Source organism: Rhinolophus ferrumequinum, chromosome 9 (genome assembly GCF_004115265.2).
Source record: "Rhinolophus ferrumequinum isolate MPI-CBG mRhiFer1 chromosome 9, mRhiFer1_v1.p, whole genome shotgun sequence".
In the NCBI taxonomy this organism is placed as follows: domain Eukaryota; kingdom Metazoa; phylum Chordata; class Mammalia; order Chiroptera; family Rhinolophidae; genus Rhinolophus; species Rhinolophus ferrumequinum.
The window spans coordinates 43,517,578-43,543,988 of record NC_046292.1 but is presented as its reverse complement, the minus strand read 5'-3'; the positions used below and the strand labels follow the sequence as shown (position 1 = coordinate 43,543,988).

At 40.7% G+C, this 26,411-nt stretch overlaps 1 protein-coding gene across 1 annotated transcript in view; it reads left to right on the top strand.

Annotated features, from left to right (window-relative positions):
- LOC117027269 (cytochrome P450 2J2-like) overlaps positions 1-26,199 on the top strand; it is a 30,953-nt gene extending 4,754 nt beyond the window's left edge. The window contains exons 2-9 of the mRNA XM_033114840.1: positions 3,320-3,482; positions 6,815-6,964; positions 11,179-11,339; positions 13,724-13,900; positions 15,702-15,843; positions 18,383-18,570; positions 21,495-21,633; positions 25,974-26,199. Coding sequence (XP_032970731.1) covers positions 3,320-3,482; positions 6,815-6,964; positions 11,179-11,339; positions 13,724-13,900; positions 15,702-15,843; positions 18,383-18,570; positions 21,495-21,633; positions 25,974-26,152 — 1,299 coding nt within the window. The 3' untranslated portion in view covers positions 26,153-26,199. The remainder of the gene's footprint in view (positions 1-3,319; positions 3,483-6,814; positions 6,965-11,178; positions 11,340-13,723; positions 13,901-15,701; positions 15,844-18,382; positions 18,571-21,494; positions 21,634-25,973) is intronic.
- The last annotated feature ends 212 nt before the right edge of the window (positions 26,200-26,411 follow it).

Here is a 26,411-nt window from a genome sequence, read left to right as displayed (position 1 = left end):
CAGTAGGAGCTACAAAGTGGTTGTTTGCTGCCTGAATCTGCCAATCACCTTTAATTGGTGAATTTAGATCATTTATATTTAACGTAATTATTTATATGTTAATCTTATGACTGCCATTTTGTCATTTATTTTCTATTTTTTCCTCTCTTTTTTTCTGCCTGTTTCTTATTTCCTGTCTTCCTGTAGGTCACTTGAACATTTTTTTTTAAGAATTCAATTTTAATTTAGTGGTTTTGAGTATATCTCTGTATTTTATTTCAAGTGGTTGCTGTAAAGATTGCAAGATGCATACATAGCTTAATGAAGTCTGCTAGTTTCAACATTTTACCACTTCAAGTGGACTACAGATATCTTATGATCATTTTGGTCCCTTTACCCTCTCCACTTTATAATATATATGTCTTAAATATTAGATTTTCAAGAAACTTTATGATTCAAAAAAGGTTAAGAACCACTGTGATAAAGTTTTAGTCCTTATTTCCTTAGGTTTCCTTTTTGGTTTATTGGATAGAAATGCTTTTTAACTATAAAAGCTGTAAATATACACTGAGACATTTTATTATATAGTTATGTGAAATGGGGAATCTCACCTCTTCTTGCACCCACACCTCCCCCAACACACACACACACACACACACACACACACACACACACACACACACTGCTCACTGCTGGTGAGAGTTCAGAGGAACAGACCCTCTGACCTAGGGCAGGTAGGAGTCAGAATCAGTACACACTTGCTTCCTTTTCCTTTCTCTTTCTTTGTCTCTTTGGTCTTTTGGTTCTTAAGTTAATGACTTAAATTAAGCAGGATCTCTCTCAACTTTATATCTCTTCATGATCATGTTTCAATCTCTTTTCTCACTAATCCTCCAGCTTTAATTGTTCTTTATTCTAAACATTATTTTATTCCATCTTATTATTTACTTAATGCTACATTTGGAATTTTTATCTCTCGTATTAAATATCCTGTGCCCTGTTACTTTTCTTTGCCTTTTACAGCTCTTATGTTAATGCTTTCTCTTTATTTTTCTATTTTCATTTTTTGTTTTAAGCCTGTTTTAGCCCCCTGAACCATCTTATTTTTAATTACTTTCATTCCCTTACGGTCTAGTTTTTTTTTAATGACTCATTCAACGTTGTACATTGAAAAGTATGCCCTACCTTACAAAGACTTCTCTGATTTCTGAGGGTCATACACTTATTTCCACATAAATCAATTGGCACAGTGTCTGGTACAGTACACTTAAAAATTGTAATATATAACTACAGTCAATACCAGGGTTTCAAGAGATCATTTGACCTATCCATGTTTACACAGCTGATAATACCATAAAGATTATCCAGTAGTATTGGTCTAGAAATATACAGTGGCAGAGAGCAAGTAGAGATGGAACTCTGAAGAATTTCATTTCATAACAACTACTGGAGTGCAGAGTGCCTTCCAAGTGCAGGTTGAGATTCTAGGTAGTACTCATAATCAGGTAGGAGTCATTTGGCTTAACCTGAGATTTTCAGCTGTTCTAAAACATCCTTAATGCGTATCCTACAGTAATCAAAAATTCCTTTTATGAAGCCTGAACAGTTCCTCCTGGCATTCAGCAAGATGAAATAAAAAACCTGCTTGATTTACATGACACGATTCCCTGCTGTTTGTTAGAAGTAAACACATGTGCTTTAGAGGCAGACCAGCTCGAGATGGAATCTTGGCTCAATGCTTTCTAGCAAGACACGACATAGTGTGCTAGAGATGTACAAAGATTGATGGAGGTCTCTGGGTCATAAGAACAATGGAAAGATTGAGTCAGGCTCAGTGTTTTAATGTGGGAGCAGGGAGGTAGAATGAGACTGAATCCACTGTATTTGCTCTGATGGGGGTGGTGGCGTTCCGGACACTAAGGGTGACATGGGGGATCATAAGTGCTTGGGAATCAGGGAGGAGGGGCCACAGACACCTGGAGAAAAAGAAGCCCTTCTATTTCATCCACTGCCAGCAACGTGACACAGCCTGGTGGACAAGATACAGGGGCAGGGTTTTATGAAAGTCGTCTCTTAAATAGACAGGTCAGGAAAGACTTTGACTGGTGACCATTCACTGTTATTCAACCCATCTTGCACATACCTGCACCTTTGTGCATCCTCATGACACACCCACAGGCTTTTCCGTTCTCGTCACCGCTCCCCCTCTCATTCTCACTTTCACTCTCTCTCCCACTAAACTCACCCACTAGGTCCCGGCACCAACTCAGGTTCATGTTCTTGTCCTCCAATCTCACGGAATGCCTGCCAAATTCTCTCCACCACTCAATAGCTTTGTCACCTTGGCTACCTTACTTCAGCTAGGACTCATTTTCGTTTTCTGAAAGACAAGGAAAATCATTACTACCTTAGGGTGGTTGTGAGATTGAGTATGATAAAACGTGAAAGGGGCTTAACGTGAAACCCAGGAATGTGGGCCTCTGTGACCACGAGTGCCTTCCTCCCACACATCCATGTGCGCCTGTCCTCTCTGCCACCATGAGCATGCGTCCACATCCCTTTGCACACAGAGCCCGGTGATTCTTCAGAGACTCGAGTGGCTCTGCACCAGGTACCAGGAAGCAAAATGCCTTTCACATTGCTGCTGTCATTCTGCCTCACAGAACCCTTTGAGGGAGGAATCATTTTTTCCTTTTATAGCTGGGGAGCTGAGGCTCAAAAGAGGGAAACGACTCTCTCCAGAGCCCACAGCTAGTGAAGCATAGAGCTAAGATTCGAATGTGGCTCTGGAGCTAGAGTGCTTTTCTCCCAACCTGACCCCAGCCCTATAATGAATTTTCCATCTTCTAGTCCACATTAAGAAAAGGGACATTCTCTTTTGGTTAGACAGAGATGATTTATTAAGAAGCCCATGCTTGCTACACCAGACTTACACTAAACAGATGTCAGCCCTCTTTGGTGAGTCACGTGTGTTGAAATCCCTCCCTTCACTAGACTCTAAGATGCTTGAGTTTAGAGACCCATTTATTTCATTATAGTTATAGCTTTATAAGCTGTTTTCGGGACAGTGGTACATGTTTGCTCAATTCGTGTAGGTTGACTACATGAAAGAATGTTTTATAAGGCATGTCCATGTCCTGCAGTGAATTAAATTTAAGTCTGGTTGACAGGAGGAGAAAAGGAAACAGGGAGAGACATTCCCATCAGACTAAGGTGAGCACACACATGCATGTACATGCAGACTGCCCTCAATACAAGCTGCCCAGCTACACACACTCCCTTCTTTCCTGCACACACAGACATGTGCATATTCATCTGTAATTATTGAACTGTTTTTCAGCATGTGAAGAGATATGGGAACATTTTAAGCATGGAAGTTGGTCACTTCTCTACAGTTATTATAACTGGATTACCCTTAATCAAAGAAGCGCTTGTCCACCAGGATCAAAAGTTTGTAAATCGTGCCGTAACCCTTGTCCGAGACCATATCTTTAAGAACAATGGTAAGTTTTTTGACCAATGGAAGATGTATATGTTTAATATTCTTAAGGTCTGTTCAAGGTGCCTCTGTGACTATAATTCTCCACCACTCCCCAGAGACAAGCCCATTATAAAATTCCTGCCATTAAAGGAAGTGGGATGCTCACATTTCCCTATTTAAGGTACCGTCTCACAGGATTCGGCAGGGTGAGCATTAATGTCAGGGATTTGGGAAAAGTTGCATCTCCTGCATGAACTCACTTTAGATGCTATGATTGACAAGTAACCCATCATTCAATTATAGCAGAGAAAGAGGCAATGCATTCTCTTTTTCTGGTTTTCCATCGACTCCTTCCTCTAGAAATGGATGTGGGTCTTCTTCCTTCCGCTGCTTATTAATTCCTTCTTTCTGCCTATAGTTCCTTATGCGTTTTCATTAAAGTGTGTTTGACAGAGTATCTCGAGCCTTTCTGTCTTTGTTAAACCAGTTTGGCATGAATACTTTAAATTGTAATTAAGTAAATTTAAACATTTATAAATCTAAATTCAATTCTATTATTCTACGAAGGCACCATTTGTATCAGGTGCTTCCCAATTCCTCTTTGAAATATTTTATCCGTTAACCCTACATCTGTTCCCTCTAGTTATTATCTCCTTTGGGAATCTCAGTGCTAGGTATCAGTCATATAACAGTGAGTAGAACTGATAAACTACAAGTCCTTATGTAAGTCCAATTCCATTCAGAGAAAAAAATCAGTGTCAATTAACTATAATAATTTAAAGCCTTGTGCTATGAGGGTAAGTATACTTACTAGGGGTATCTAATGAACTGCTGAGATTATGGAAAAACTTACATAAATAAGTGACAATGAATTTAATAAATGAAGAAACAGTCAGGCAGAGGGAATAGAATATAAAGAGTCCCTGAGTTATGAAGGACATTGAACTTGAGGAACTGAAAAAGTGGCCAATGAGGCAAACACAAAGCTTAAATGGAGATAGTTAAATGGAGATGAAGCTTCTGAGCTTGTCCAGAAATGCAAGTAAGTGCTTGTTAAAGATGTTTGTTTTTATCATACTAACAGTGAAGCTCTTCAGTAGTTTTCAGTAAAGAATGGAATCATCATATTTACACTGCCCATTTTAGAAACATTTGGTCTGCAATGAAGATAAGAGAATCATGGAAACAAGAGACTATTTTAGCCTTTTAGGTTTGAGAAGGCTGTAGATTGGATGTGGGAGATGGCAAGAAATGACAATATACCAGGTTAAACTGGGACAGTGGCAGTGAAGATGCATGGATTGAAGAGATTCAGGATCTAAATCCAGTAAGACATGATGACCTAATCGGAAGGAGAATGGAGGGAGAATGAAGTGTTGAGTTGGACACACAAATAGGTAAATGATGGAAAGAAGGAAGATTTGGAAGTATACAGGGTGTTTGGTTGCCTTCAGGCTGTGAGGTTTATGTAGAAAAGTATGAATTCAATTCTGGATATGCTGTTTGAAATGCCTTTCAGTTGGCAAAGTCAAGCAGACAGTTGTATACATGTGTCTGGAGCGCAGAGACAGAGATAGATGGTCAATATCAATAGATGTTATTTAAAATTTTAAGACTTGATGAAAATTCCCAGGAGTATAGGGTGAGAAGGGAGACCTTATCTTGAAGAGCTCCATCATTTCAGAATTTCATAGCAGATGAAATTGCAGAAGTTAGGGGAAGTTCTCTACTGTCAGAGAATTAGAAAGAAAACATGCAGAGTGTGGTTTCTTGAGCAATATTGGAAGAGAGTATTTCAAGAAAGAAGTATCTCAAGCTGCTGAAAAACCAAGTAAGATGAGGTTGCAAAGTATCCTTGGATTTGACAGCAAAGAGGGTCATTTTATTGAGATGGTGGAGACCAAAGCCAGAGTTGAAGAGTGCTCTGGAAGTGAAGAGCCGAAAAGGAGTGTGGCCTTACCTATGTTATAAAACAAATGGTCTGTTGAACACACCAAGATGTGTGTGTGTTTTCCCTTTGGCTACATGAAATATTCATCCTTCCTTGCTTTTTTCAGTTATTTCTTCATCTGTTAAGGTCTAGGCTTAGAGGGGGCCTTTCCAATAAAACCCACAAATGGCTTACAAATATGGATTTTGTCTTACCTATGAGTGCATTTTTAATACCGTGTTTCCCTGAAAATAAGACCTAGCCAGACAATCAGCTCTAAAGCGTGTTTTAGAGCAAAAATTAATATAAGACCCAGTCTTATTTTACTATAAGACCAGGTCTTTAATATATAATATAATATAATATATAACATAATACAATAAAATATAATATTGAGTCTTACATTAATTTTTGCTCCAAAAGACACATTACAGCTGATTGTCCAGATAGGTCTTATTTTCGGGGAAACAGGGTATGTAACATAACATAGATACGTGAATACGAGATCTGACAATTAATTTCACAAACTTGTTGCAATGATGTTAATAACCTTTTTTGACATCAGAGGGATTATTCATTATGAATTTGTACCAATTGGACAAATAGTTAACTAAGCTTACTATTTGGAAGTGCTGCAAAGGCTGTGTTAAAAGGTTAGACGACCTGAACTTTTTGCCAACAATTCATGACTCTTACATAACAACACTGTGAGGGAGTTTTAGCCAATAAACAAATAACTCTCCCTACTCACTTGATTTGACCCCCAATGACTTCTTTCTTTACCTGAAGATAAAATAAATATTGAAAGGAAGACATTTTGAAGACATTCAGGACATCAAGCGTAATATGACAACAGCTCTGATGGCCATTCCAGAAAAAGAGTTCCAAAATTGCTTTGAAAGGTGGACTAGATGCTGGCATCAGTGTATTGCTTCCCAAGGGGAGTACTTTGAAGGTGACCATAGTGATATTCAGTAATGAGGTATGTAGCATTTTTCCAAGATGAGTTCACAAACTTAATTGTCAGACCTCATATACCTATGTGACTAGTAAATGAAGTATGGGATTCAGAGTCAGGCAGAGATGAAATTAAATGTCTGTTCAGCTGTTTACTAACTCTGTGACCTTGCAAAGTTTACTTTATCCCTTGTGCTTCTATTTTCTCATCAGCAAAATTGGAAAAGGGAGTAATAATTATATCTACCTCATAGAGTTTTTGTGAATACTAAATTACATAATGCATAAGAAATACTAAAGTTTCTGGCATTGTAATCAATACATGCCAGCAATTATATCCTTACTTTGGGGTGATTTCTCTGTATAGTTTTCAAATGCCTAATGCCCTTATCCTTCCCTCCGTCTGACACATATCTCCATATCATTTGCTTGCTTTCTTTTTATAATATTGGCTTTCTTATTCTCAGGATTGATTATGTCCAATGGCCAGGTATGGAAGGAGCAGAGAAGGTTCACCCTGACAACACTAAGGAACTTTGGCTTAGGAAAGAGGAGCTTAGAGGAACGCATACAGGAGGAGACCCAACACCTCAACCAGACAATAGAAGAGGAGAACGGTGAGTGTTTCTCAGGACAGATGCAGAAGACTGGCTCATTCCTTCACTGAACAGGTACTTAGGAAGCACGTAAGTGCCTATCCTGTGCCCAGCACTGTGTTAGGCACTGAGAATGTAACTATGAACTAATCATGACCCCGCCATCATGGAGCTCTAGAATTAAGTACAACAAGATGGAGATTAAAGTTATAACAGATCTAATTTTTAGTCAAGATGACAAAGGTAAACTGTGCTCACCCCCTCTCAGAACCACATCAACTACAACAAAACCACAGAACAACCATTACTGAGAATCACCTGAAGACTAGCTGAACCAAAACCCTATAACTATGGACATACAGAAGAAGCCATATGAAGACTGGTAGGAGGGGCAGAGACAAAAAATAGTCTGGTCCCACACCCACATGTAACCCATAAAAACTGGGAGGGATATCTTGGCTGTGGAGGTCCCTTTTGAGGAGTGAGAAATCACAGCCTCTCCCCATTCCAGGGACAGTGCCAGGGAAAGAAGTCCCCATTGCTTCTAGCTGTGAAAACCAGTGGAGATTAGGGTGAGTGAGACAAAGCGGGGCGGGGAGGGGAAGAGGGCTGCACTTCCAGGCACTCCTTTTAAAGGGAGTGCACAAAGCCTTACTTACTCGCTGATGGACTCACTCACTCTGAGTTCCAGCATTAGGACAGCAAATGGAAGGCAACAGGCACCAGGGACATATGGGGAGGAAGTGAATTGTTTAGCTGCAGGGTGAGGGCTGGAGGGGTGGCTTTCTCCCGGAGGGAGGAGCTTGGAGAAGCCATTGCTTCCTTGTTGAGTCCTCCCCACTTCCTGCATGCAGATGAGCACAGACACATGCTGGTGCAGGCATACACCATATCTGAGTCTCCATCAAACTGGCTATCACCTTTCTGCTGCCCTACCCTAGTGATTCCCTGAAACCACACTCCACCCACCATTTAGGTACACACTAGCCATTTCCAGTGGCTTTAACATATAAATGGCCTGCCTTGGCTCATACTGTAGACATTCCTAAAATCTCTCAAAGGTTCACAAAACCCAAACAAGCAACATCTGGCTTCCACATGTCCCTTACTTTTGGCTGCACAGCCCTAAGCCCAGTACCAGTGGCAGCCAGCCTTCATTCACAGATTGGCCTCTCGAGGCACCGCCAAGCACAGCACAGATGGCAGCCATCTTGGGATTGCTTTGGAGCTCATGTCAGTTGGGCCCAGGAAGGAGAGACTGCAACAGAACTTGGATCTCCTCCCAAGAGGCCACAGGGCTGACAGTCCCAGTGGCCAGCTTCAGACTGGGCCAGATCATCACCCAGCCAACTCCAAGGATGACAAACACAAAGGGCATACTAGGCAGGCACCAGAGCTCTGCTAAACCGAACCCTGTTCTTTAGAGTCCTGCCCTGCACCACAGGTCTTCCACTGTAGTCATAGCCAGTCCTTGCAACCAATCTTCCTGAGGGTCAATCCCTCCTATTGATATGCAAACAGCAGTCAAGTCTGTACAACAGATGGCACACACAACCCACACAAGGGAAACATCTGGAGCACCATGCTCTGGTGACAAGGCAGATTGCACCACTGCATCCCTCAGGACACCAAATACATAAGGCCGATACTCAGAGGCATAGCAGCCCTACATAGAAATAAACACAGGGAAGCAGCCAAAATGGGGAGAAAAAGACACATTTCCCAAATAAAAGAACAGAACAAAGCTCTAGAAAATCAACTAACCAAAAAGGAGACAAGCTATCTACCAGATGTACAGATCCAAATACTGGTTAGAAGGATGCTCAGTGATCTTAGGGAGAACTTCAACGAAGACATAGGAATCATAAAAATGGAGAGAAAACATAAAAAGAACTGGTAAGAAATAAAGACTACAATAACTGAAGAATACATCAGAGGGAATCAACAGTAGATTAGATGAAGGAGAGGATCAATTAGTGATTTAGAAGATAAGATAGCAGAACACAATCAGAACAGCAAAAAGAAAAAGAATCCAAAAAACTGAGGAGAGTTTAAGGGGGCCTCCAGGACAACATCAAATATACCAACATTCACATGATAGGGGCACCAGAATGAGAAGAGAGCGAGGAATTGAAAACCCATTTGAAGAAATAATGACTGAAAACTTCTCTACCCTGAAGAAAGAAATAGATATACAAGCGCAGGAAGTGCAGAGAGTCCCAAAAAAGATGAACACAAAGAGGCCCACACAAAGATACATCATTATTAGAATGTCAAAGTTTAAAGACAAAGAAAGAATCTTAAAAGCAGTAAGAGAAAAGCAGTTAGTTACCTACAAGGGAGTCTCCATATGATTGTCAGCTGATTTCTCAACAGACACTTTGCGGGCCAGAAGGGATTGGCAGGAAATAATCAAAGTGATGAAAAGGAAGGACCTACAACAAAGATTACCCAGGAAAGCTATCATTTAAAATCAAAGGACAAGGAGCTTCCCAGAGAAGAAAAAACTACAGGAGTTCCTCACCACCAAACCAGTCTTACAAGGAATGTTAGAGGGACTTCTTTAAGCCAAAAACAAACAAACAAACAAACAAACAAACGAAAAAGATGAATAATAAAATGGCAGTAATGACATATCTATCAAAAATTACTTTAAATGTAACTGGATTAAATGTTCCAATCAAAAGGTAAGGTAGCTGTATAGATAAGAAAACAAGACCCTTATATATGCTGCCTACAAGAGACTCACTTAAGATCAAAAGACATACACAGACTGAAAGTAAAGGATGGGAAAAAGATATTTTATGAAAATGGAAACAAGCAAAACAATCTGTGGTAGCAATACTTATACCAGACAAAATATACTTTAAAACAAAGGCCATAACAAGTGACAAAGGACCCAGTAATCCCACTTCTGGAAAATTATCCAAAGGAAACCAAAATGCTACTCCCATGGAATGTGTGCATCCATATGTTCATTGCAGCATTGTTTACAGTGGACAAGAGGAGGAGACAACTTGGGTGTCTGTCAATGGAAGAATGGATAAAGAATAGGTGGTACATCTATACAGTGAAATATTGCTCGGCTATAAAAAGGGAATGGATTCTCACCATATGCTGTGGCATAGATGGACCTGGAAGGAATTGTGCTGTGTGGAGTATGTCAGACATCAAAAACAGATATAATGTGATTTCTTTTATAAGTGGAATCTAAAGAACAAAATAAACAAACAAAACAGAAACAAACTCATAGATACAGAGTACAATTTGATGGTTGCCAGATGGGAGGGGGTTGGGGAATTAGTGAAAAAGAGGAAGGGATTAAGAAGTAGAAATTGGTGTTACAAAGTAGTCATGAGTATGAGTGTATAGCATAAGGAATACAGTCAATAATATTTTAATAACTACGTATAGTGTCAGTTGGGTATTAGATGAAAGGGGTTTGGAGGATGGTGAAAAATGTGAAGGCATTAAGAAATATAAATTAGAAGTTACAGAATAGTCATGGGGATGTAAATTAAAGCATAGGGAATATAGTCAATAATATGGTAATAACATGTACAGTGCCAGGTGGGTACTAGACTAGTCAAAGTGATCACTTCTTAAGTTATATAAATGTCTAACCACAACGCTGAACACCTGAAATTAACATAAAATAATATTGAATGTCAACTGTAATTGAAAAATTACAAAAGGGGGGAAAAGTTGAAGCAGAATAAGAGGTTCCAATTTCCAGGTAAAAAAGAAAGAAGTCATGAGGATGTAATATTCAACATGGGAAATACAGTCAATAATATTGTGAGAGGGAGGTACAGTGTCAGATAGTTGCTGGACTTATGGTGCTCACTTCGTTTTAGGTATATAAATGTTGAATAACTATTGTGTGTACCTGAAACTAATATAATATTGTATGTTAGCTGTATATATATTTTATAATCCTTTTTAAAAAAATAAAGACATTACTGATTTTAAACCCTGGTCATCAGTTTGACTTCCAAGGCCTGAGTACATGCTGTATGTCAGACCCTGTGTAAAGTGCTGTGGCCAGAGCTTCACATGTGTTTCTGTACTCAGTACGTCATATGTCATGCATTAGGGTGGTGCAAAAGTAATTGTGGCTTAAAAGGTTAAAAATAATTGCAAAAACCATGATTACTTTTGCGCCAACCTAGTAGAATCTAGTAGAAAACAGAAACAAAGCAATCTGAAGGATCCATCTTTTGTTCCACCTGCAGGACAGCCTTTTAACCCTCATTTCCAGATCAACAGTGCAGTTTCCAATATTATTTGCTCCATCACCTTTGGGGAGCGCTTCGAGTACCAGGATGATCAATTCCAAGAAATGCTGAGGTTGCTGGATGAGGTCATAGCTCTGGAGATGTCAATCTTTTGCCATGTAAGGGGTTCTCTTTTTATATCTTGGTTAAGGACTTTGGGGCTAATGTCAGACACAGATGGGTTTACTTAAGCTAAAATATAAATTTTTAAACCTGACTTCAACACAAACTTATCTAAAATCAGTCTGTGACTCTAGTGTTTTTGAAGATATTGTTCAATATTTGTGATATGACATGCACATATGAGCCGATGTTTTATTTAAAAAGAGCAATAGTGCCTTTGAGTCTCCTCTCCACGTCCCTCCCGAAACCAGCCATCTCCCTCCTCCCTCAGAAGTACTCGTCCGTGCCTGGCTTCGCCCTTGGCAGGTTGTTTTGAGATTCAACTGTGTTAGTGGCTCTTTTGGAAAATTCTGATTGCATTCCATTTTATGACTGTGTCACTCTGTTACTCTGTTCTCTGCTGATGGACACCTGGGTGGTTTCCAGGTTTTGGATGTTAGGAATAAAGCTGCCACAAACATTCTAGTACAACTGTTCCTGTGGGTACATCCACTGATTTCTCCTACATATAGGTGTATTCCAGGACATTAAAGATTCCCAAAGTTACAGTATTTACATGCCCATCAACAGGATATAATCAAACTCCTAATTTGGTAGGATAAAGACATTTAGCCTTCAAATCTCACCCCTCACTTGGTGGGCCCTGCACTCCATTTTTGTCCTTCGAGGACTGTGAGTCCGTCAAAAACTCTTTTTAGTTACTTAGTCTGTCAGCCAATTTTCTGGATTTGAAAGATACTTCTAGGGAAAAACCAGCCTCAAGTGTTGAGGGACCGCTCTGGTGTCCAGAAGTGGATTTATTATTATTTATTCCTAGCTAGCATCTTTGCCTGGAGGTTATGGATCCATCACACCAAAATGGATAAAGAAGTTAGCATGACTCCTGGCACATGAAAAGGGCATAATGAATATGAGCTATTATTATTACTGTAAAAGTTATTTATGAATTCCTTGTTCTCACTTCCAGTCATGGTAGTCCCCAATTCAGTGATTCCGTTTTCCTCCTTTCTATTAAGACAGAACACAGGGAGTCCTGAGAGTTCAGTGGGTACCCAGCTGACATTCCCCAGGGAAAAGAAATTCCTGGAAGGGTAAGAAGGGGCAGTATCTGGTAGAAAACAGCCAGATACTGTTAGAGAAAATATATTCCAAAACTACTGTATTTCACAAAAAATGTCTTATCCACATGTAGACTACACCTCAGTGGAGGCAGACAAACACATATATATATTTAACAAATATATATATGATAATTATTTATATATGTACATATATAATATATATATTACTATATATATATTATATATTTTACATATGTTACACATGTATAACATATATCACTCACACGCAACAATAATTGCCATGAAGAAAACAAAACAGAATAAAGGAATGGGAAGAGGTGACAGTGTTTCTGCCTCTTATGGGATCATCAGGTATGACCACTCCAAGTAGACCTTTCAGCAGCACTTTAATGAAGTGAGGGGCTGGGACTATACAGATTTCAGAGGAAGAACATTCCAGGTGGAAGGAATAGCGAATGCAAAGGCCTAAACAGGACTATCCTTCATGTCATCACAGAGGCCAATGGGGCAGGACTGGAGAAAGTAAGATGGCAGGAAGTGACAGCAAAGGATGAGACAGGTGTTTGCAGGGCCAGCTCGGGTAGAGCTTATATGCTCAGAGAATGATGTAGAAGTTTAAGTGCGTCATGGAACGTCATTGAAGAACTAAGAACCAGAAAGTGAAATGATCTGATTAAACTGTTAAATGATCATTCTGGAAGTTCTATGGAATATAGATGGGGAATGGGTTTAAGAATGGAATCAGAAAAACCGTTGGAGGGGGCGGCCAGATGGCTCAGTTTGTTAGAGGGTGAGCGCTCAATAATAAGGTTGCCAGTTCAATTCCGCACGGGATGGTGGGATGCACCCCCTGCAACTAAAGATTGAAAACGGCCACTGGACTTGAAGCTGAGTTGCGCCCTCCACAACTACATTGAAGGACAATGACCTGGAGCTGATGGGCCCTGGAAAAACACACTGTACCCCAATATTCCCCAATAAAAAAACAAGAAAAGTTAAAAACAAAACAAACAAACAAAAACTGTTGGAGGCTGTTATAGCATTCGGGTAAGAAATGGTGGTTTATACTACGATGACAAATCAGTTGGGGTGGTGTAAAGTGGTCTGAAACTGGATATATTTTGGACGGAGGGCTGAAATGCTTTGCTGGAAGTTTGAGAAGAGGGATAAGACTGATGAGAAGAGTGAAGAACTAAGTGTAAACAAAGAAAAGCTAGAAAGAGAACACCTAGGTTATCTGAAAAAGTGGAAAACTGACACCATGTTGTCTCCATGATTGTTTTGTTTTTCTCAATTAGCTGCATAATATGTTTCCATGGATAATGAAATTCATTCCTGGACCCCACAAAACAGTCTTAGTCAAATGGGAGAAACTGCAATTGTTTATTGCCCGTGTGATTGAAAACCACAGGAGAGATTGGAATCCTGACAAACCAAGGGACTTTATTGATGCATACCTCAATGAAATAGAAAAGGTGAGGAAACCAAAGTTGTTTCTTGTGTTTTGTTTTTAAAGAACAAATGGGGGCGAGGGGGAAGTATATATACTAGTTTCCTATTGGTGCTGTAATAAATTAACTTAGTGACTCACAACAACACAAATTTATTGTCTTATAGCTCAGAAGGTCAAAAGTCTGAAATCAATTGGATGGGCCTAAGTCAAAGGGTTGGCAGGGCTGGCTCCTTGGAAAGCTCTAGAGGAGAATCTGTTTCCTTGACTTTTCCAGTTTCTAGAGCCTGCCTATGTTGCTTGGCTCATGGCTCCTTCCTACATCGTCAAAGCCATCAATGCAGCATCTTCTCTGCTACCATCCTTCCATCTTCCCTTACTACCCTCTTGCCTCTTGTGATTATCTTGGGCCCACTGGGGTTATCCAGGATAATCTAACCATATCAAGGTCATTACCTTAATCATATCTATAAAGTCCCTTTTCCATATGAGATAACATTCACAGGTTCCAGTAATTAGACATGGACATCTTTGTGGGTCATTATCAGCCTACCACAGGGTAATAAATATAGAGGCAGTATTTCATAGAATGTGACAGGACCATTAGGTCAGGATGGATGAGGTAATTAAAAATAAAGACAGGGGTTCGGTGACATTTGGCTTGAGGCCTTGGGAATGCCCAAATACTGCCTTTTCATCTTCTATTCTGTACCCTATATGCATAGCTGAAGGAATATGAAAAAAGGAAAGATAAGAACTGAGCCTCAGAGCACCATTTCGTTATTAGTTGGACCTGTGCCCAGTGACCTACCCCTTCCCTCAGTCCCCAGTGCAGAACACGAGTAAAGCCGAGTCGGAGGCCAGAGCTAATCCTCAGTGCCTAAGTGGGACCCCATATCATCCGCTTCCCAACATTATTGGTAAGAAACAGGAGAAAAAGCCGAATTGGATGTGTAGCTTTGAACACACTAACCCTTCTGATTAACACGCATCATTGCAGTAATGTCACAGTTTTTGACTCATCATACTATCTGTTCCTACTGTGGAAGTTGGCAGAATGGTGGATTTCTTTCCCATCTCCTGCCTTATTTCAGCTTATTGGCATAATATTAATAGAAGCATTGACTTCTGCTCAGAGGAGGAAACTTCACTTGCTATGTGGTGTGCAGGTATGGGACCACACATGGAGGGAATGTTGACAAATTGAAGCTTTCCGAGGAAGAGATAAAGGTGATGAAATGCCATGAGGATTGGTTAATAGAATCAGAAAGATTCCACCGAGGAGGAAAAGATTAACTGAGAGACGTGTAAATTACTGTACATGACAGGAATTCAGTTTATTCCTTCTAGTATCAGTGTAAATATTTGACGAGTATTTGCTGTGTACCCTTCGCATCTCACGTGATTCCTAATGTCATCTTCATGGGTGTGTTTTGTTATTTCTATTTATAACACAGGAAAGTGATGCACAGAGAGGTTAGGTCACTTGCCCTGGGTCATAGAGAGAGTGAGTTGTGTGGCTGATATTGGAACCCAATATCTGTCTCTCCACTGTACTCGTAGCCTCTCTTTCCACTTACAGATAGCTTCTCCCAAATTATACACATAAATAATAGTCTTGATTTTCACCCACCGAAACTAATGATAGCTCCCAGCAGTTGGGCAGGAAGATGCTAACAAAGATATTGCTGTAATAAGACCCTGCCCCCTGAGGAGACTGAGGGAAAAGCCCTTTCTCCTGGGGATCTTCCCTTCCACGTGAAGCCTCTGTGTGCTGTGGCAACTGAGCACCCTCTGAATAAACTAATAAACGTGGTGCTTTCTAGCATGCGGACAATCCTACATCAAGCTTCAATGACGAAAACCTCATCGTCAGTACCCTGGACCTGTTCTTTGCTGGAACGGAGACAACTTCGACGACACTGCGCTGGGGTCTGCTTTTCATGGCTCTCTACCCGGAAATCCAAGGTGAGCGTGTCAGGGAGTAGGCCTGGGCCAGGGCACAGTAGTGCCTCCTGGAACACACTGCCCCAAAGTCGGGGGCAAAAGATAGCATGGTAGAATGGGAAGATAGGTAGGAGGCAATGTGGACTCAGAATGGGCAGGCGCTTCAATGTTTCTGTCAGGATTGTGATGGATCCACGTAATACAAATATAAGAGACCCTGCCCTCAGGAAACTCAGGAAACTCAGTCTAGTGGGGAAACCGGTGAAGGTAATTGACATGGTGGTGAGTTCCAGGAAAGAGTGATATTCTCACATGAAATCTGGTTCTAGGAGAAGTTAGACGTCAGATCGTACAAAACAATAAAGGAAGGAAGGAAGGAAGGAAGGAAGGAAGGAAGGAAGGAAGGAAGGAAGGAAGGAAGGAAGGAAGGAAGGAAGGAAAGAAGGAAGGAAAGAAGGAGGAAGGAAGGAAAGAAGGAAGGAAGGAAGGAAAGAAGGAAGGAAGGAAAGAGGGAAGGAAAGAGGGAAGGGAAATATGGTCCTAGCCTTCCCTCCTTTTAATTAATGTCGTCCATTGCCATGTGGATAAAGTTCAGACTCCTTGGTCTGTTATATCACAGCCTCGGAGGTGCCTCTCTGCCTTAGCAGTCTCAACTCCACCTCCCTACATGGTTGCTTCACTAAATTACACGTCATTTTCTTTGCACAGTCATTATTTATGCCTCTGTGTCATCACACCTGTTCTTCCATCTACAAGAATGTATTTCCCTGATTTCTCTACATGGTAAACCACTAGCTAGCTCTGTTTGGAGAATCTACTAAATACTACCCCTCATAAGTTGTTTCCCCACTTGTCTAAGATGTTACGAGCATTTTCTTCCTCTAGAGATGACCTAATGCACCTCCATTACTGTCCTTATCTCACATTATTTATACATCTTCTCCTCAGATTGCATGTCTTCCCCACTCAATGACTGTGACTGTTATAATTATTTTTCTCTCTCCAGGTCCCAGAATAGTTTGAGTACATGATGGATCAGATCTGTTATGATACAGTTTTTTAAACTGTGGGTAACAGTTTATTAAAAGGATATAAAATCAACTTACTGGATCTTTTTTTCCTAAAAAAAAAAAATAAAATAGAAAAGATCAGAAAGCTCCCCATGTAGTACGGATAAGTTTCTTCATGAAAAAAAATATATATATTCTGAGAATATATATATATATTCTGTGTCATGATGTAAAATGCTTTTGTAACTGTGAATTACATTTTTAAAACAGTTTAAAAGCTGCCTAGTTAGGATATAGACTTGGCTTCTACAGAAGCTCTAAAATAATAATGGCTTAAGATGATAAAAGTTTACACCCATGTTCATAGCAATATTATTCACAAGAGCCAAGAGGTGGAAGTAATCCAAGTGGCCACTGATGAATGAGCAGATAAACAAAATGTGGGGTATATTGGAATGTTATTCAGCCTTAAAAAGGAAGGAAAGTCTGATACATGGTACAATGGATGAACCTTTCAGACATTATGTTAAGTTGAATAATCCAGTCACAAAGACATGAACACTGTATGACTCCACTTACATATATAGTACCAAGAGCACTCAAATTCATAGAAACAGATAGTGGAATGGTAGTTGCCAGAGGCTGGGGAAAATGGGGAGTCATTGTTTAGTGAATGTAGCTTTATTATTTTGCATAATAAAAAAAGTTCTGGAGATTGCTTACATAATAATGTGAATATACTTAACACTATTAAACTGTACACTTAAAAATGATTAAGATGATATATTTTATGTTATGTATATTCTACCAATATTTTAATTTTTAAATGGACTGTAAAAATAAAAAGAAATTTATTTCCCTCACAAGTAAACCTTTAAATTGGACTCTGCGGAGCCATTTGGGTTCCAAGCTCTTTCCAATATGTTTTTCTGTTGTGTCTAAAATGATGCCACTCTCAAGATGGCTCCACCGTACAGCTGCTTTTCCACCAATAAGAAGGGAAGAAGAAGAAGGCAGCATATACCCTTCTTTAAGGGCATATTGCAAGTATTAAACATCCCTCCTACATACATTCTATTGTTCAGAACTCAGTCACATAGTCACATGTAGCCACAAAAAATGTGGGAAATTGGTCTTTGGCTGGGAAACCAGGTATCCAGTTAAAATCTCTATTACTATAGAAAAAGGAAAAACATATTGAGAAACACCAGCTTCTATCATTTGTTGGGTGCTCACCTATATCAATTCGCATAAATCTCAAATATCCTTAAGATGAAGGTAGATTTACCCTCACATAATAAGAGGAGGAAACTGAGGATCACAGGTTTTAAGTAACGTAGAACAGTAATTGGTTAGAGCAAATGTGTGCCACCAGAATTGTCTTACACCAGGGCCTGCTTTCCACTCTTACACTTCCTTGAGAAACAAGAGTCTAGAAAGCCTACTCTAATTTTAGCCATTCTGATTCTGGTTATTCCATTCCATAGCGTAACCAAGCTCAAGGAAAGTTGTGGCATCATCGAATACTAGAGCTTTCTCCTCTTTTCCAGAAAAAGTACAAGCTGAGATCGACACAGTGATCGGCCGGTCGCAGCCGCCGAGCATGGCCGCTCGAGAGTCCATGCCCTACACCAATGCCGTTATCCACGAGGTGCAGAGAATGGGAAATATCATCCCCCTGAATGTGCCCAGGGAAGTGACAGTCGATACCACCCTGGCTGGATACCACCTGCCCAAGGTAATTAGGGACTCCCTGCCTCAGATCTTCAAGTGCATCTTTTTAAATGGTACGAATCTGAACTTGAAAAGTGACATTGTATTCTTGCCCTAGGAATCACTTAAATGGGGAGCGAGGTATGTGATACCCGATTTAACACTAGTTTTTTCCCCCTTGTGTGGCCTTTAGAGATATTGATAGTTATTATGGAGGAGAAGGGGGATTCTCAGGTCAAATACGTTTACGCAAAGGTTGACTTTTCTTTGCTGTAGAATTTCTCACTGTTGGTTTTGTTATATAATGTGTACTGTGAATCTTTGTGGAGATACAGCCGGCAGCAGTTCGTAGTCAGACTTTGTCATCGAATCTTATTCTTTGCCTTATTAGAGCATCTCACAGGACTAGGGACTTGCCAGATTTACTTTGGAAAATTCTGCCTCACGATACTGTGCTGGACGCATAATACAATATGAAGGGACAGTTGAGAGCACCTGGGCCAACATCACATCAGTGCTGGTGTTTGTAACATACTATCCCCACAGGCATTTGTCCAGCTTTTACTTACAGCCCTGTTTTGGGACCGTCTCATAAGAGAAACCAATCCAAGTGTGTGCAAAATTAATTACTAGAAAAGGAGAGAACGGAACCAACACTTATTAAGCAATAATTATGTGCCATGGACAACATAGGTTCTTTCTAAATGTCTTAATTAGTCCTCAGAATAACTTTTATTCTTATTTTATAAACTGGGAATTCAAGGCTCGGAGTGATTCACCTTATGTGAGAACTCTCAACTACAAAGTGACGAGTTGAGTTCCAGAACTATATCTGTTCTCATTCCCAGGCTCATCTTTTTTTGTAGTACACCATGTTCTCTACACAGGAGTTAATTTACTTTGACTTAAAAGAGTCTTCTTGCAATTGTTTTCAGTTGGTTCCTGTTAAATTCTGTCTTCTCACAAAAGAAATTGTGATCTCACTCCGCTCACCCATCTTAGGATTTCAGCAGGCAGTTCTCCTCCGCCCCCTAGCGTCCTCTCTGCGCACTGCACATTTACAGTTCCTTTGCTTTCTCACCTCGTTGTGGGTCCAGTCCAGCTTGTGTGTGTTTCATTATGTGTGTCCTACCTGGAGACGATTTCAAGAGGCTTGAACCCGAGGAGCTTACCCATTGGATACTCCTTGGTCACTGTCCCTGCAGAGTCAGGAACAGCAGCTATTCCTACAGCTACTACATTCACTATTTTCTAACTGATTGACTGTTGTAGGTGAAGGCTGAGGTTTAAATTATTTCACAGGTGCTGTTTGCAATTTTCTAGCAATTCATTGAGGTCCAGAGAATCAGCGCAGCTCAACAGATTCATTTTCCCACCGATTTTTAATGTCAACTTTACTAACCATCCTGGAAACTCAGAGACCTAATTGAGTATGTTGTAAAGGCTAAGAGCCATGGTTTTGATGTCAAATAGACCTGGTGGAAATCGTGGCTTTATCTATTCCCATTACGTAACTCAGGGCACATTATTAACTTCTAGGACGTTCAATTTCTTTATTTGTAAAATGCATTTAAACCTACCTCACAGGTGGAGGTAAAGTGAGGTCCAGCATATAGTACATTTAACCTAATGCTTAGTATAGAAAGGGCTTCAAACAGTTGTGATTATTCTTTATTAATTCAACAAATGATTGTTAAGCACCTGAAATGCTCAGGTCTGGGAAAACAACCAAGAGGAAAATTATCATGTAAGTACATGCATAGAAACCAGGATAACTGTTCAAGGGAAAAAATTCACTGGTTTCAAAATTTCACTGGCTGGCTGGAATGGGTAGTAAGAGCAGGAGTGGTCAGAGAAGTCTTTGAAAGGAAGTGATGTTGGAGCCGAGGATAACAGAATAATTATGAGTTAGTTCAGTGACAAAGTGGGAGAAAAAACATTCCAGACTCTGTAAACAACATTTAAAAAGGCATGGGAATGAGTGGGAACACAGCATGTTTGAGACACGTAAAGCAGGCCAAGGTAATAGGAGAGAGAGTGCAGGCAGAGAGCGTGTGGCCCGAATAGGGGTCAGGCAATGGATCTCTCACCTCAGAGAGATGCGAAGCTATTGAAGGGTATCTATCCAGTTCCACTTGTAGGTAGATGGGTAGATGGGTGTGACATGATTCAAGGATGTTCAAAGATCACTCTGCTTTCAGAGTGTGGAGCAGATTGAAAGGGGAAAGAGAGGATATGAGGCATAGTTAGCCAGCTATTATAGGAGTGTAGGCAATCAAGGTTGGTAGCCTGGACTAAGAGGGCAACAGTGGACATAGAATGGAGGTGACAGAATCAAAAGAAATTTCAAGTAAAATTGGCCAGCCTCACTGAAGGATCAGATGAAGGCACAATAAGGGGAAGGCAGGCTTTAAGGAGGACTCTTGGGGTTCTTTCTGTATACTTTCATGGTAGTGATTCCTTTGACTGGGCACCTGATTCTATCATTAAACCTCTTCTGCAGTGAAGTGGACATTGGAGGGAAGAACATGGGAGAAACAGAATGAGCCATCTTTTATCTTGGTAGAGCTGCCATAGTTATCACTTCACTGAGCAAAGGGGTTGATTTCGGTGCAGTACTGACTGGCAGGCTGTTATGTTCTTCTCTCGTTGATGCATACGTGCCCCTCCCAAGTCCTGCACTTACTTGTCCTGTGGATAAGATCCATACTGCAGTGAAGAGGAGCCACATTTCCCTAGTAAAATTCCCAGCAGGCGATTCCAGGGCATCATTGCAAGTTATCCCGTGGCAAAGAGCAGGGTCATGGGTGGGGTGGGTGTCTCAGAAGATGGTGGGTTGGGGAGGGGGGATGTGGTCAGGCCCGGGCTTGGGAGCAGGGGACTTCCACCCCTCTGCAGAGGTGTGTTGTGAGGGGCAAGCCTTGCCTGAGTCTTTTCTGCCTTCTCCAGGGGACCATAATCCTGACCAATCTGACTGCACTGCACAGGGACCCCACAGAGTGGGCCACCCCTGACACATTCAATCCGCAGCATTTCCTGGAGAATGGACAGTTTAAGAAAAGGGAAGCCTTTCTGCCTTTCTCAATAGGTAAGTTGCGAAGGATGAGTGTGTGAGTCCAGAGTCCCACTCTCCGCCCTTCCTGCTCTTCTCCCTGCGGTCTTTTGCCTTAGGTGAACCATCTCCAGATAGCCCTGCCCAGCGTGCCTCCCTGTGGCTGTGGTTGCACCGCAGGACTCCCTGGTCAGCATTGCTTCAGGCTGCCCTGACTTCTCAGCCCTCACTGGCCTCTGATTTCAGCTTCACTTTGTTCTGTCCCCCAGAACACTGGGGACAGAGACTCAGACCTCAACTCTTGCTAACAGAGAAGGCTGGGCACTAGTTGTCTTTAGAGAATCTTTAAATGTCCCAAATTCTTTTCAAGGGCCACCCACTCACACTTGAGATGATTTATAATAAGGGGATGAAAGGGATCAAGGAAAAGGGCTGCTTGCTTATCGTGGGCATCAGGAGTGACTGATTACCGCAGCTTGACAGTGTCAACACTCCCAGAAGTCCTTTTGCCTTTTCTAATTTTAATTAGATTTTAGAATCTAGTTAATGCATTTACATGGTAGACAACTCAATAGTACAAAAGAGGATGCTGTAAAAACTCTCACGTTTCCAAACCAGCCAGTTCCAGAAGGACATTTACTTAAAACATTGTCAAATGAATAACAAAACTTCTGAATATATTTCTTAGTATTGAAAAAGGTATGTTTCCTAGATTATTTCAAGTAATTTCCCAAGTCTTCAGTTCTATAAATATTTCTGAGCATCTATTATGTGCCAAGTATTTAGCGCTGAGGATATGACAACAAATGAAGCAGGGGAAAAAAAATACAAACAGTTCCCATGCAGCATGTTCTTGTGTAAACTTACAAGGTGCAAATTGGCATCACCACTTTATAGGTAACGAAACTGAGGCTTTGAGGTCTTAACCATGGCATTTTCACATCTCTCATCGTCTTTTTTTACACTTTTCTTTTTCACACTTTTTTCCTTTTGCATTGAATATGTATTATTTAGGGGGAAAATAGGTCAATAGACATGCAAGAGGGATGGTGGTGGTGACCAATGTGGGGTCCTGCAGTCCAAGTGGGGTGAGAAAGGGATTCGACAGGGAGGGGTCGGCGGACGCCTAAAGTGGGTGTCATTGCATGATCAAAATGAGGTGAGGCCTGCACAGGGTGCTTGTGACAGCGAAGGGAGATAAGTTATATAAATGGGATGCTGATCCAAGAGTAAACATCGAAGATAGTGGGAGGAAGATACAAATAGAGAAAGGGAGCTAATAGAATGAAGTCTGTTTTGTTGGGTTGGAATCCGGGCGATGGATATGAACTCTATTTTTGATAGGTAGACAGGTAGATAGATGTAGAAATAATATATGAAGATCTGACAATTAAGGTCGCAAACTCATCCTAGAAAAAGTGCTACATACCTCATTGCTGAATATCACTACGGTCACCTTCAAAGTACTCCCCTTGGGAAGCTATGCACTGATGCCAGTGCCTAGTTAACCCTTCAAAGCAATTTTGGAACCTTTTCTGGAATGGCCATCAGAACTGTCGTTGTATTACACTTAATGCAATGAATGTCTTCAAAATGTCTTCCTTTCAATATTTCCTTTATCTTTGGGTAAAGAAAGAAGTCATTGGGGCAGATCAGGTGAATAGGGAGGGTGTTCCAATACACTTATTTGTTTACTGGCTAAAAACTCCTTCACAGACAGTGCCATGTGAGCTAGTGTATTGTTGTGAGGCAAGAGCCATGAATTGTTGGCGAAAAGTTCAGGTCGTCTAACTTTTTCACACAGCCTTTTCAGCATCTCCAAATGGTAAACTTGGTTAACTGTAAAGTTGGTAGAAATTTATAATGACTAATCCCTCTAATATCGAAAAAAGGTTAGCAATATTGTTGCAACAATTTTGCAAACTTAATTGTAAGGCCTTGTAAATGTAAATGTGGGTGTGTATATACTCACATTCCATACACACATGGGTTTCCTGGCTCTACCCACTGAGATGTCCTGAGGACAACACCACCTTGACACCAGTGAGCATCTCTAATGTCCAGATCGTGCTTTCCAGATATCATTATCCACTAAAAGGAACCAGGACTTCTGTGGAAAATGGCTGATTCCAGGCTCAGCAAGAGAAAGCATAAGATGAGCCTGGAATATCTTTTTGTTACCAAAAGTGAGGAAATACCAGCTTGAATGGGCCTTTACTAGCCAAATATGGAATATCTTGAGAATCAAGGCAAATAATAACAGACTTAAACCCTTTGACTAAAAATAGGAATGTGTGAATTCATACTGATATAAATAAATGAGTGAATCAATAAAATGGGGAGGAGAGAAAGCATTTCCTTTCCCAGAATGCTAACTAAGAAATGTGGAGGGAATGATGACATTTTAAAACTCATGAATCGGCAGCCATTAGAGTAATAAAACATTTGACCAAGAAATAGCAATAGAAACTACCATGTTTCCCCAAAAATGAAACCTAACCAGAACATTGGCTCGAACGCATCTTTTGGAGCGATAATTAACATAAGACCGGGTCGTATATTATATAAGACTCAGCCTTATATTATAGTAAAATAAGACCGGGTCTTGTATTATATAAAACCTGGTGTTATGCTATATTAAAATAAGACTGGGTCTCATATTAATTTTTGCTCCGAAACACGCAGTAGAGCTGATGGTCCAGCTAGGTGTTATTTTCAGTGAAACACAGTAATTCAATGAGGAATGGTCTATTAACATAGTCTCGAGTAGCATTTATTACTTACAAAGAGCAAAAATAATTGCACAGGGGAGAAGTTCGTGGACTCCTCTGTAAGTAAGTGATCAAAGTTAACTTCACCAATAAAGGAACCGATCAAAACTGTGTACCACCTGATAGGGTGAAATGACAAGAGCACAGCCTCACTCTGGCGATATTCCCGCCAGAAATGCATGATCTCATGACCTGACTCTAATCATGGGAAACATGAGAGACATTTACCAAATAATTGGTCTGTCATCTTCAAAAATGCCAGTCTTGAAAGTTGAAGATTCCTTGCATGACAGCCTAATGTAATCTGCCATACTAAACTTGATCATTTTACAATAAAGGACATTATTGGGACAACTGGCAAAACCTGATTGGGAGCAGAGAAGATGGTGATGATTTCCTGATTTTATGGTTATATTGTGTTATGTTGGAGATGTCTGTGATTCAGGGAATTCATACTGAAATTTCATGGGTACTGTATAGGCAGTTTACATACAAATAACTATACAAATAACTCAGGAAACATCAGTTTTCTATATTATTCTGCAAGTTTTCTGTACATTTGAAATTATTTTAGAATAAAAGGCATAACACGGAAAGTATCATAGTAAAGGAGTGTAATATACACAACCTATTTTAGTTATGCTACCACCCAAAAGGCTTTTTTCAAGGGTAGTCTCTTCAATTGTATCCTTCTTCTTTTTCTTTATAATTAACCAGATGAAGTTAAGGATATGCTATTTATAGCTAAAATGTTTATGATTATCCAGAAGATGTATCAAAATACTTTGTTTTGCTATATGCATTCTTTGTATTCAGTGTGTAGCTCACACAATACATAAAATAAAGTTCCCATCTTAAACACACACATTTCCACTAATCCCTGGAGAGGTTACTTTATTGCCACGAATCACATGGCTATGAAATGGGAGGAGTTGAATTGGATCTCTGACCTTGTGCCTCCAGCTCTGGACTCATACAAAGGAGTGTTTTGTGGTTAGGACAGGCCCAGCATGAGCCTCGGCCTGAAGGATCCAGCCTGGGGCCCACACCTTAGAAGCAAAGGCCCTGTTGGGGGAAGGACCGCATGTACAAGGATTGTTCCAGGAGTGAGGCTGAAGCAGTTCATATGTGGAGCGCATCCATGTCAGTGAGGCCCCAATCACTGAGGAGGAAAACGTGACATAGGGGAAAGATGCCCTGTGCTTCGGAAGCCCTGCTCTGACACTTACTGGCTAATTTTTGGACAGTTTTTTTTTAATAACTAAAAAAACAACAGAGTTTTGTTTTCCCCTTTGTCATTGTTTGCTAATGGATTTCTGAAAGCCTGTAGGCTAGACATCCTTTCTAGGTCAACCCAGGCCTCCTACTTCTATTGTCTACTTGCTGCCCCTTCACCCCCGTGCCTCACCTGTCTGACCGCTGAAGGCACTGGAGTTTGTGAGTCTGGACTAAAGTTTATGCTTAAGCCAGGTGGTTGTCAGATTGAAAGCCCCATGGCCTAGCAGGCCCTCCTCTGTTCAGATTTTGAAGACACAGTAGATTTCAATCAGGGCGAGCATCGGCACCACCAGGGAAGATAACTCGTCTTATATTCTTGTCTTTCAGGAAAGCGGGCATGCCTTGGAGAACAGCTGGCCAAGACTGAGCTGTTTATTTTCTTCACTTCCCTTTTGCAAAAATTTACCTTTAAGCCCCCCCATAATGAGAAGCTGACCCTGAAATCCAGAATAGGCATCACCATCTCCCCAGCCAGCCACCGCATCTGTGCTGTTCCTCGGGCATGAAGTGTTGAGGAAGGAGAGCAGAAAGGAAAGCAAGAAGAGTCGGCATGTCCTCCTTTGAAGGCACGGCGCCTGCTCAGAAGTGAGGGAACGAACAGAATTGAGTAGCTCTGAGGAAAGATTGTCGGCATTGGACTCAGAGAAACTGGATCCAAATCCACTTTGTGATCTCCTACAGTGTAGCCTTGAGCAAATCATGATCTTGTGATTTACCTTTTCATCCAGGAGATGAAAAGAAGATATGATTCCTTCTGAAAAGAAG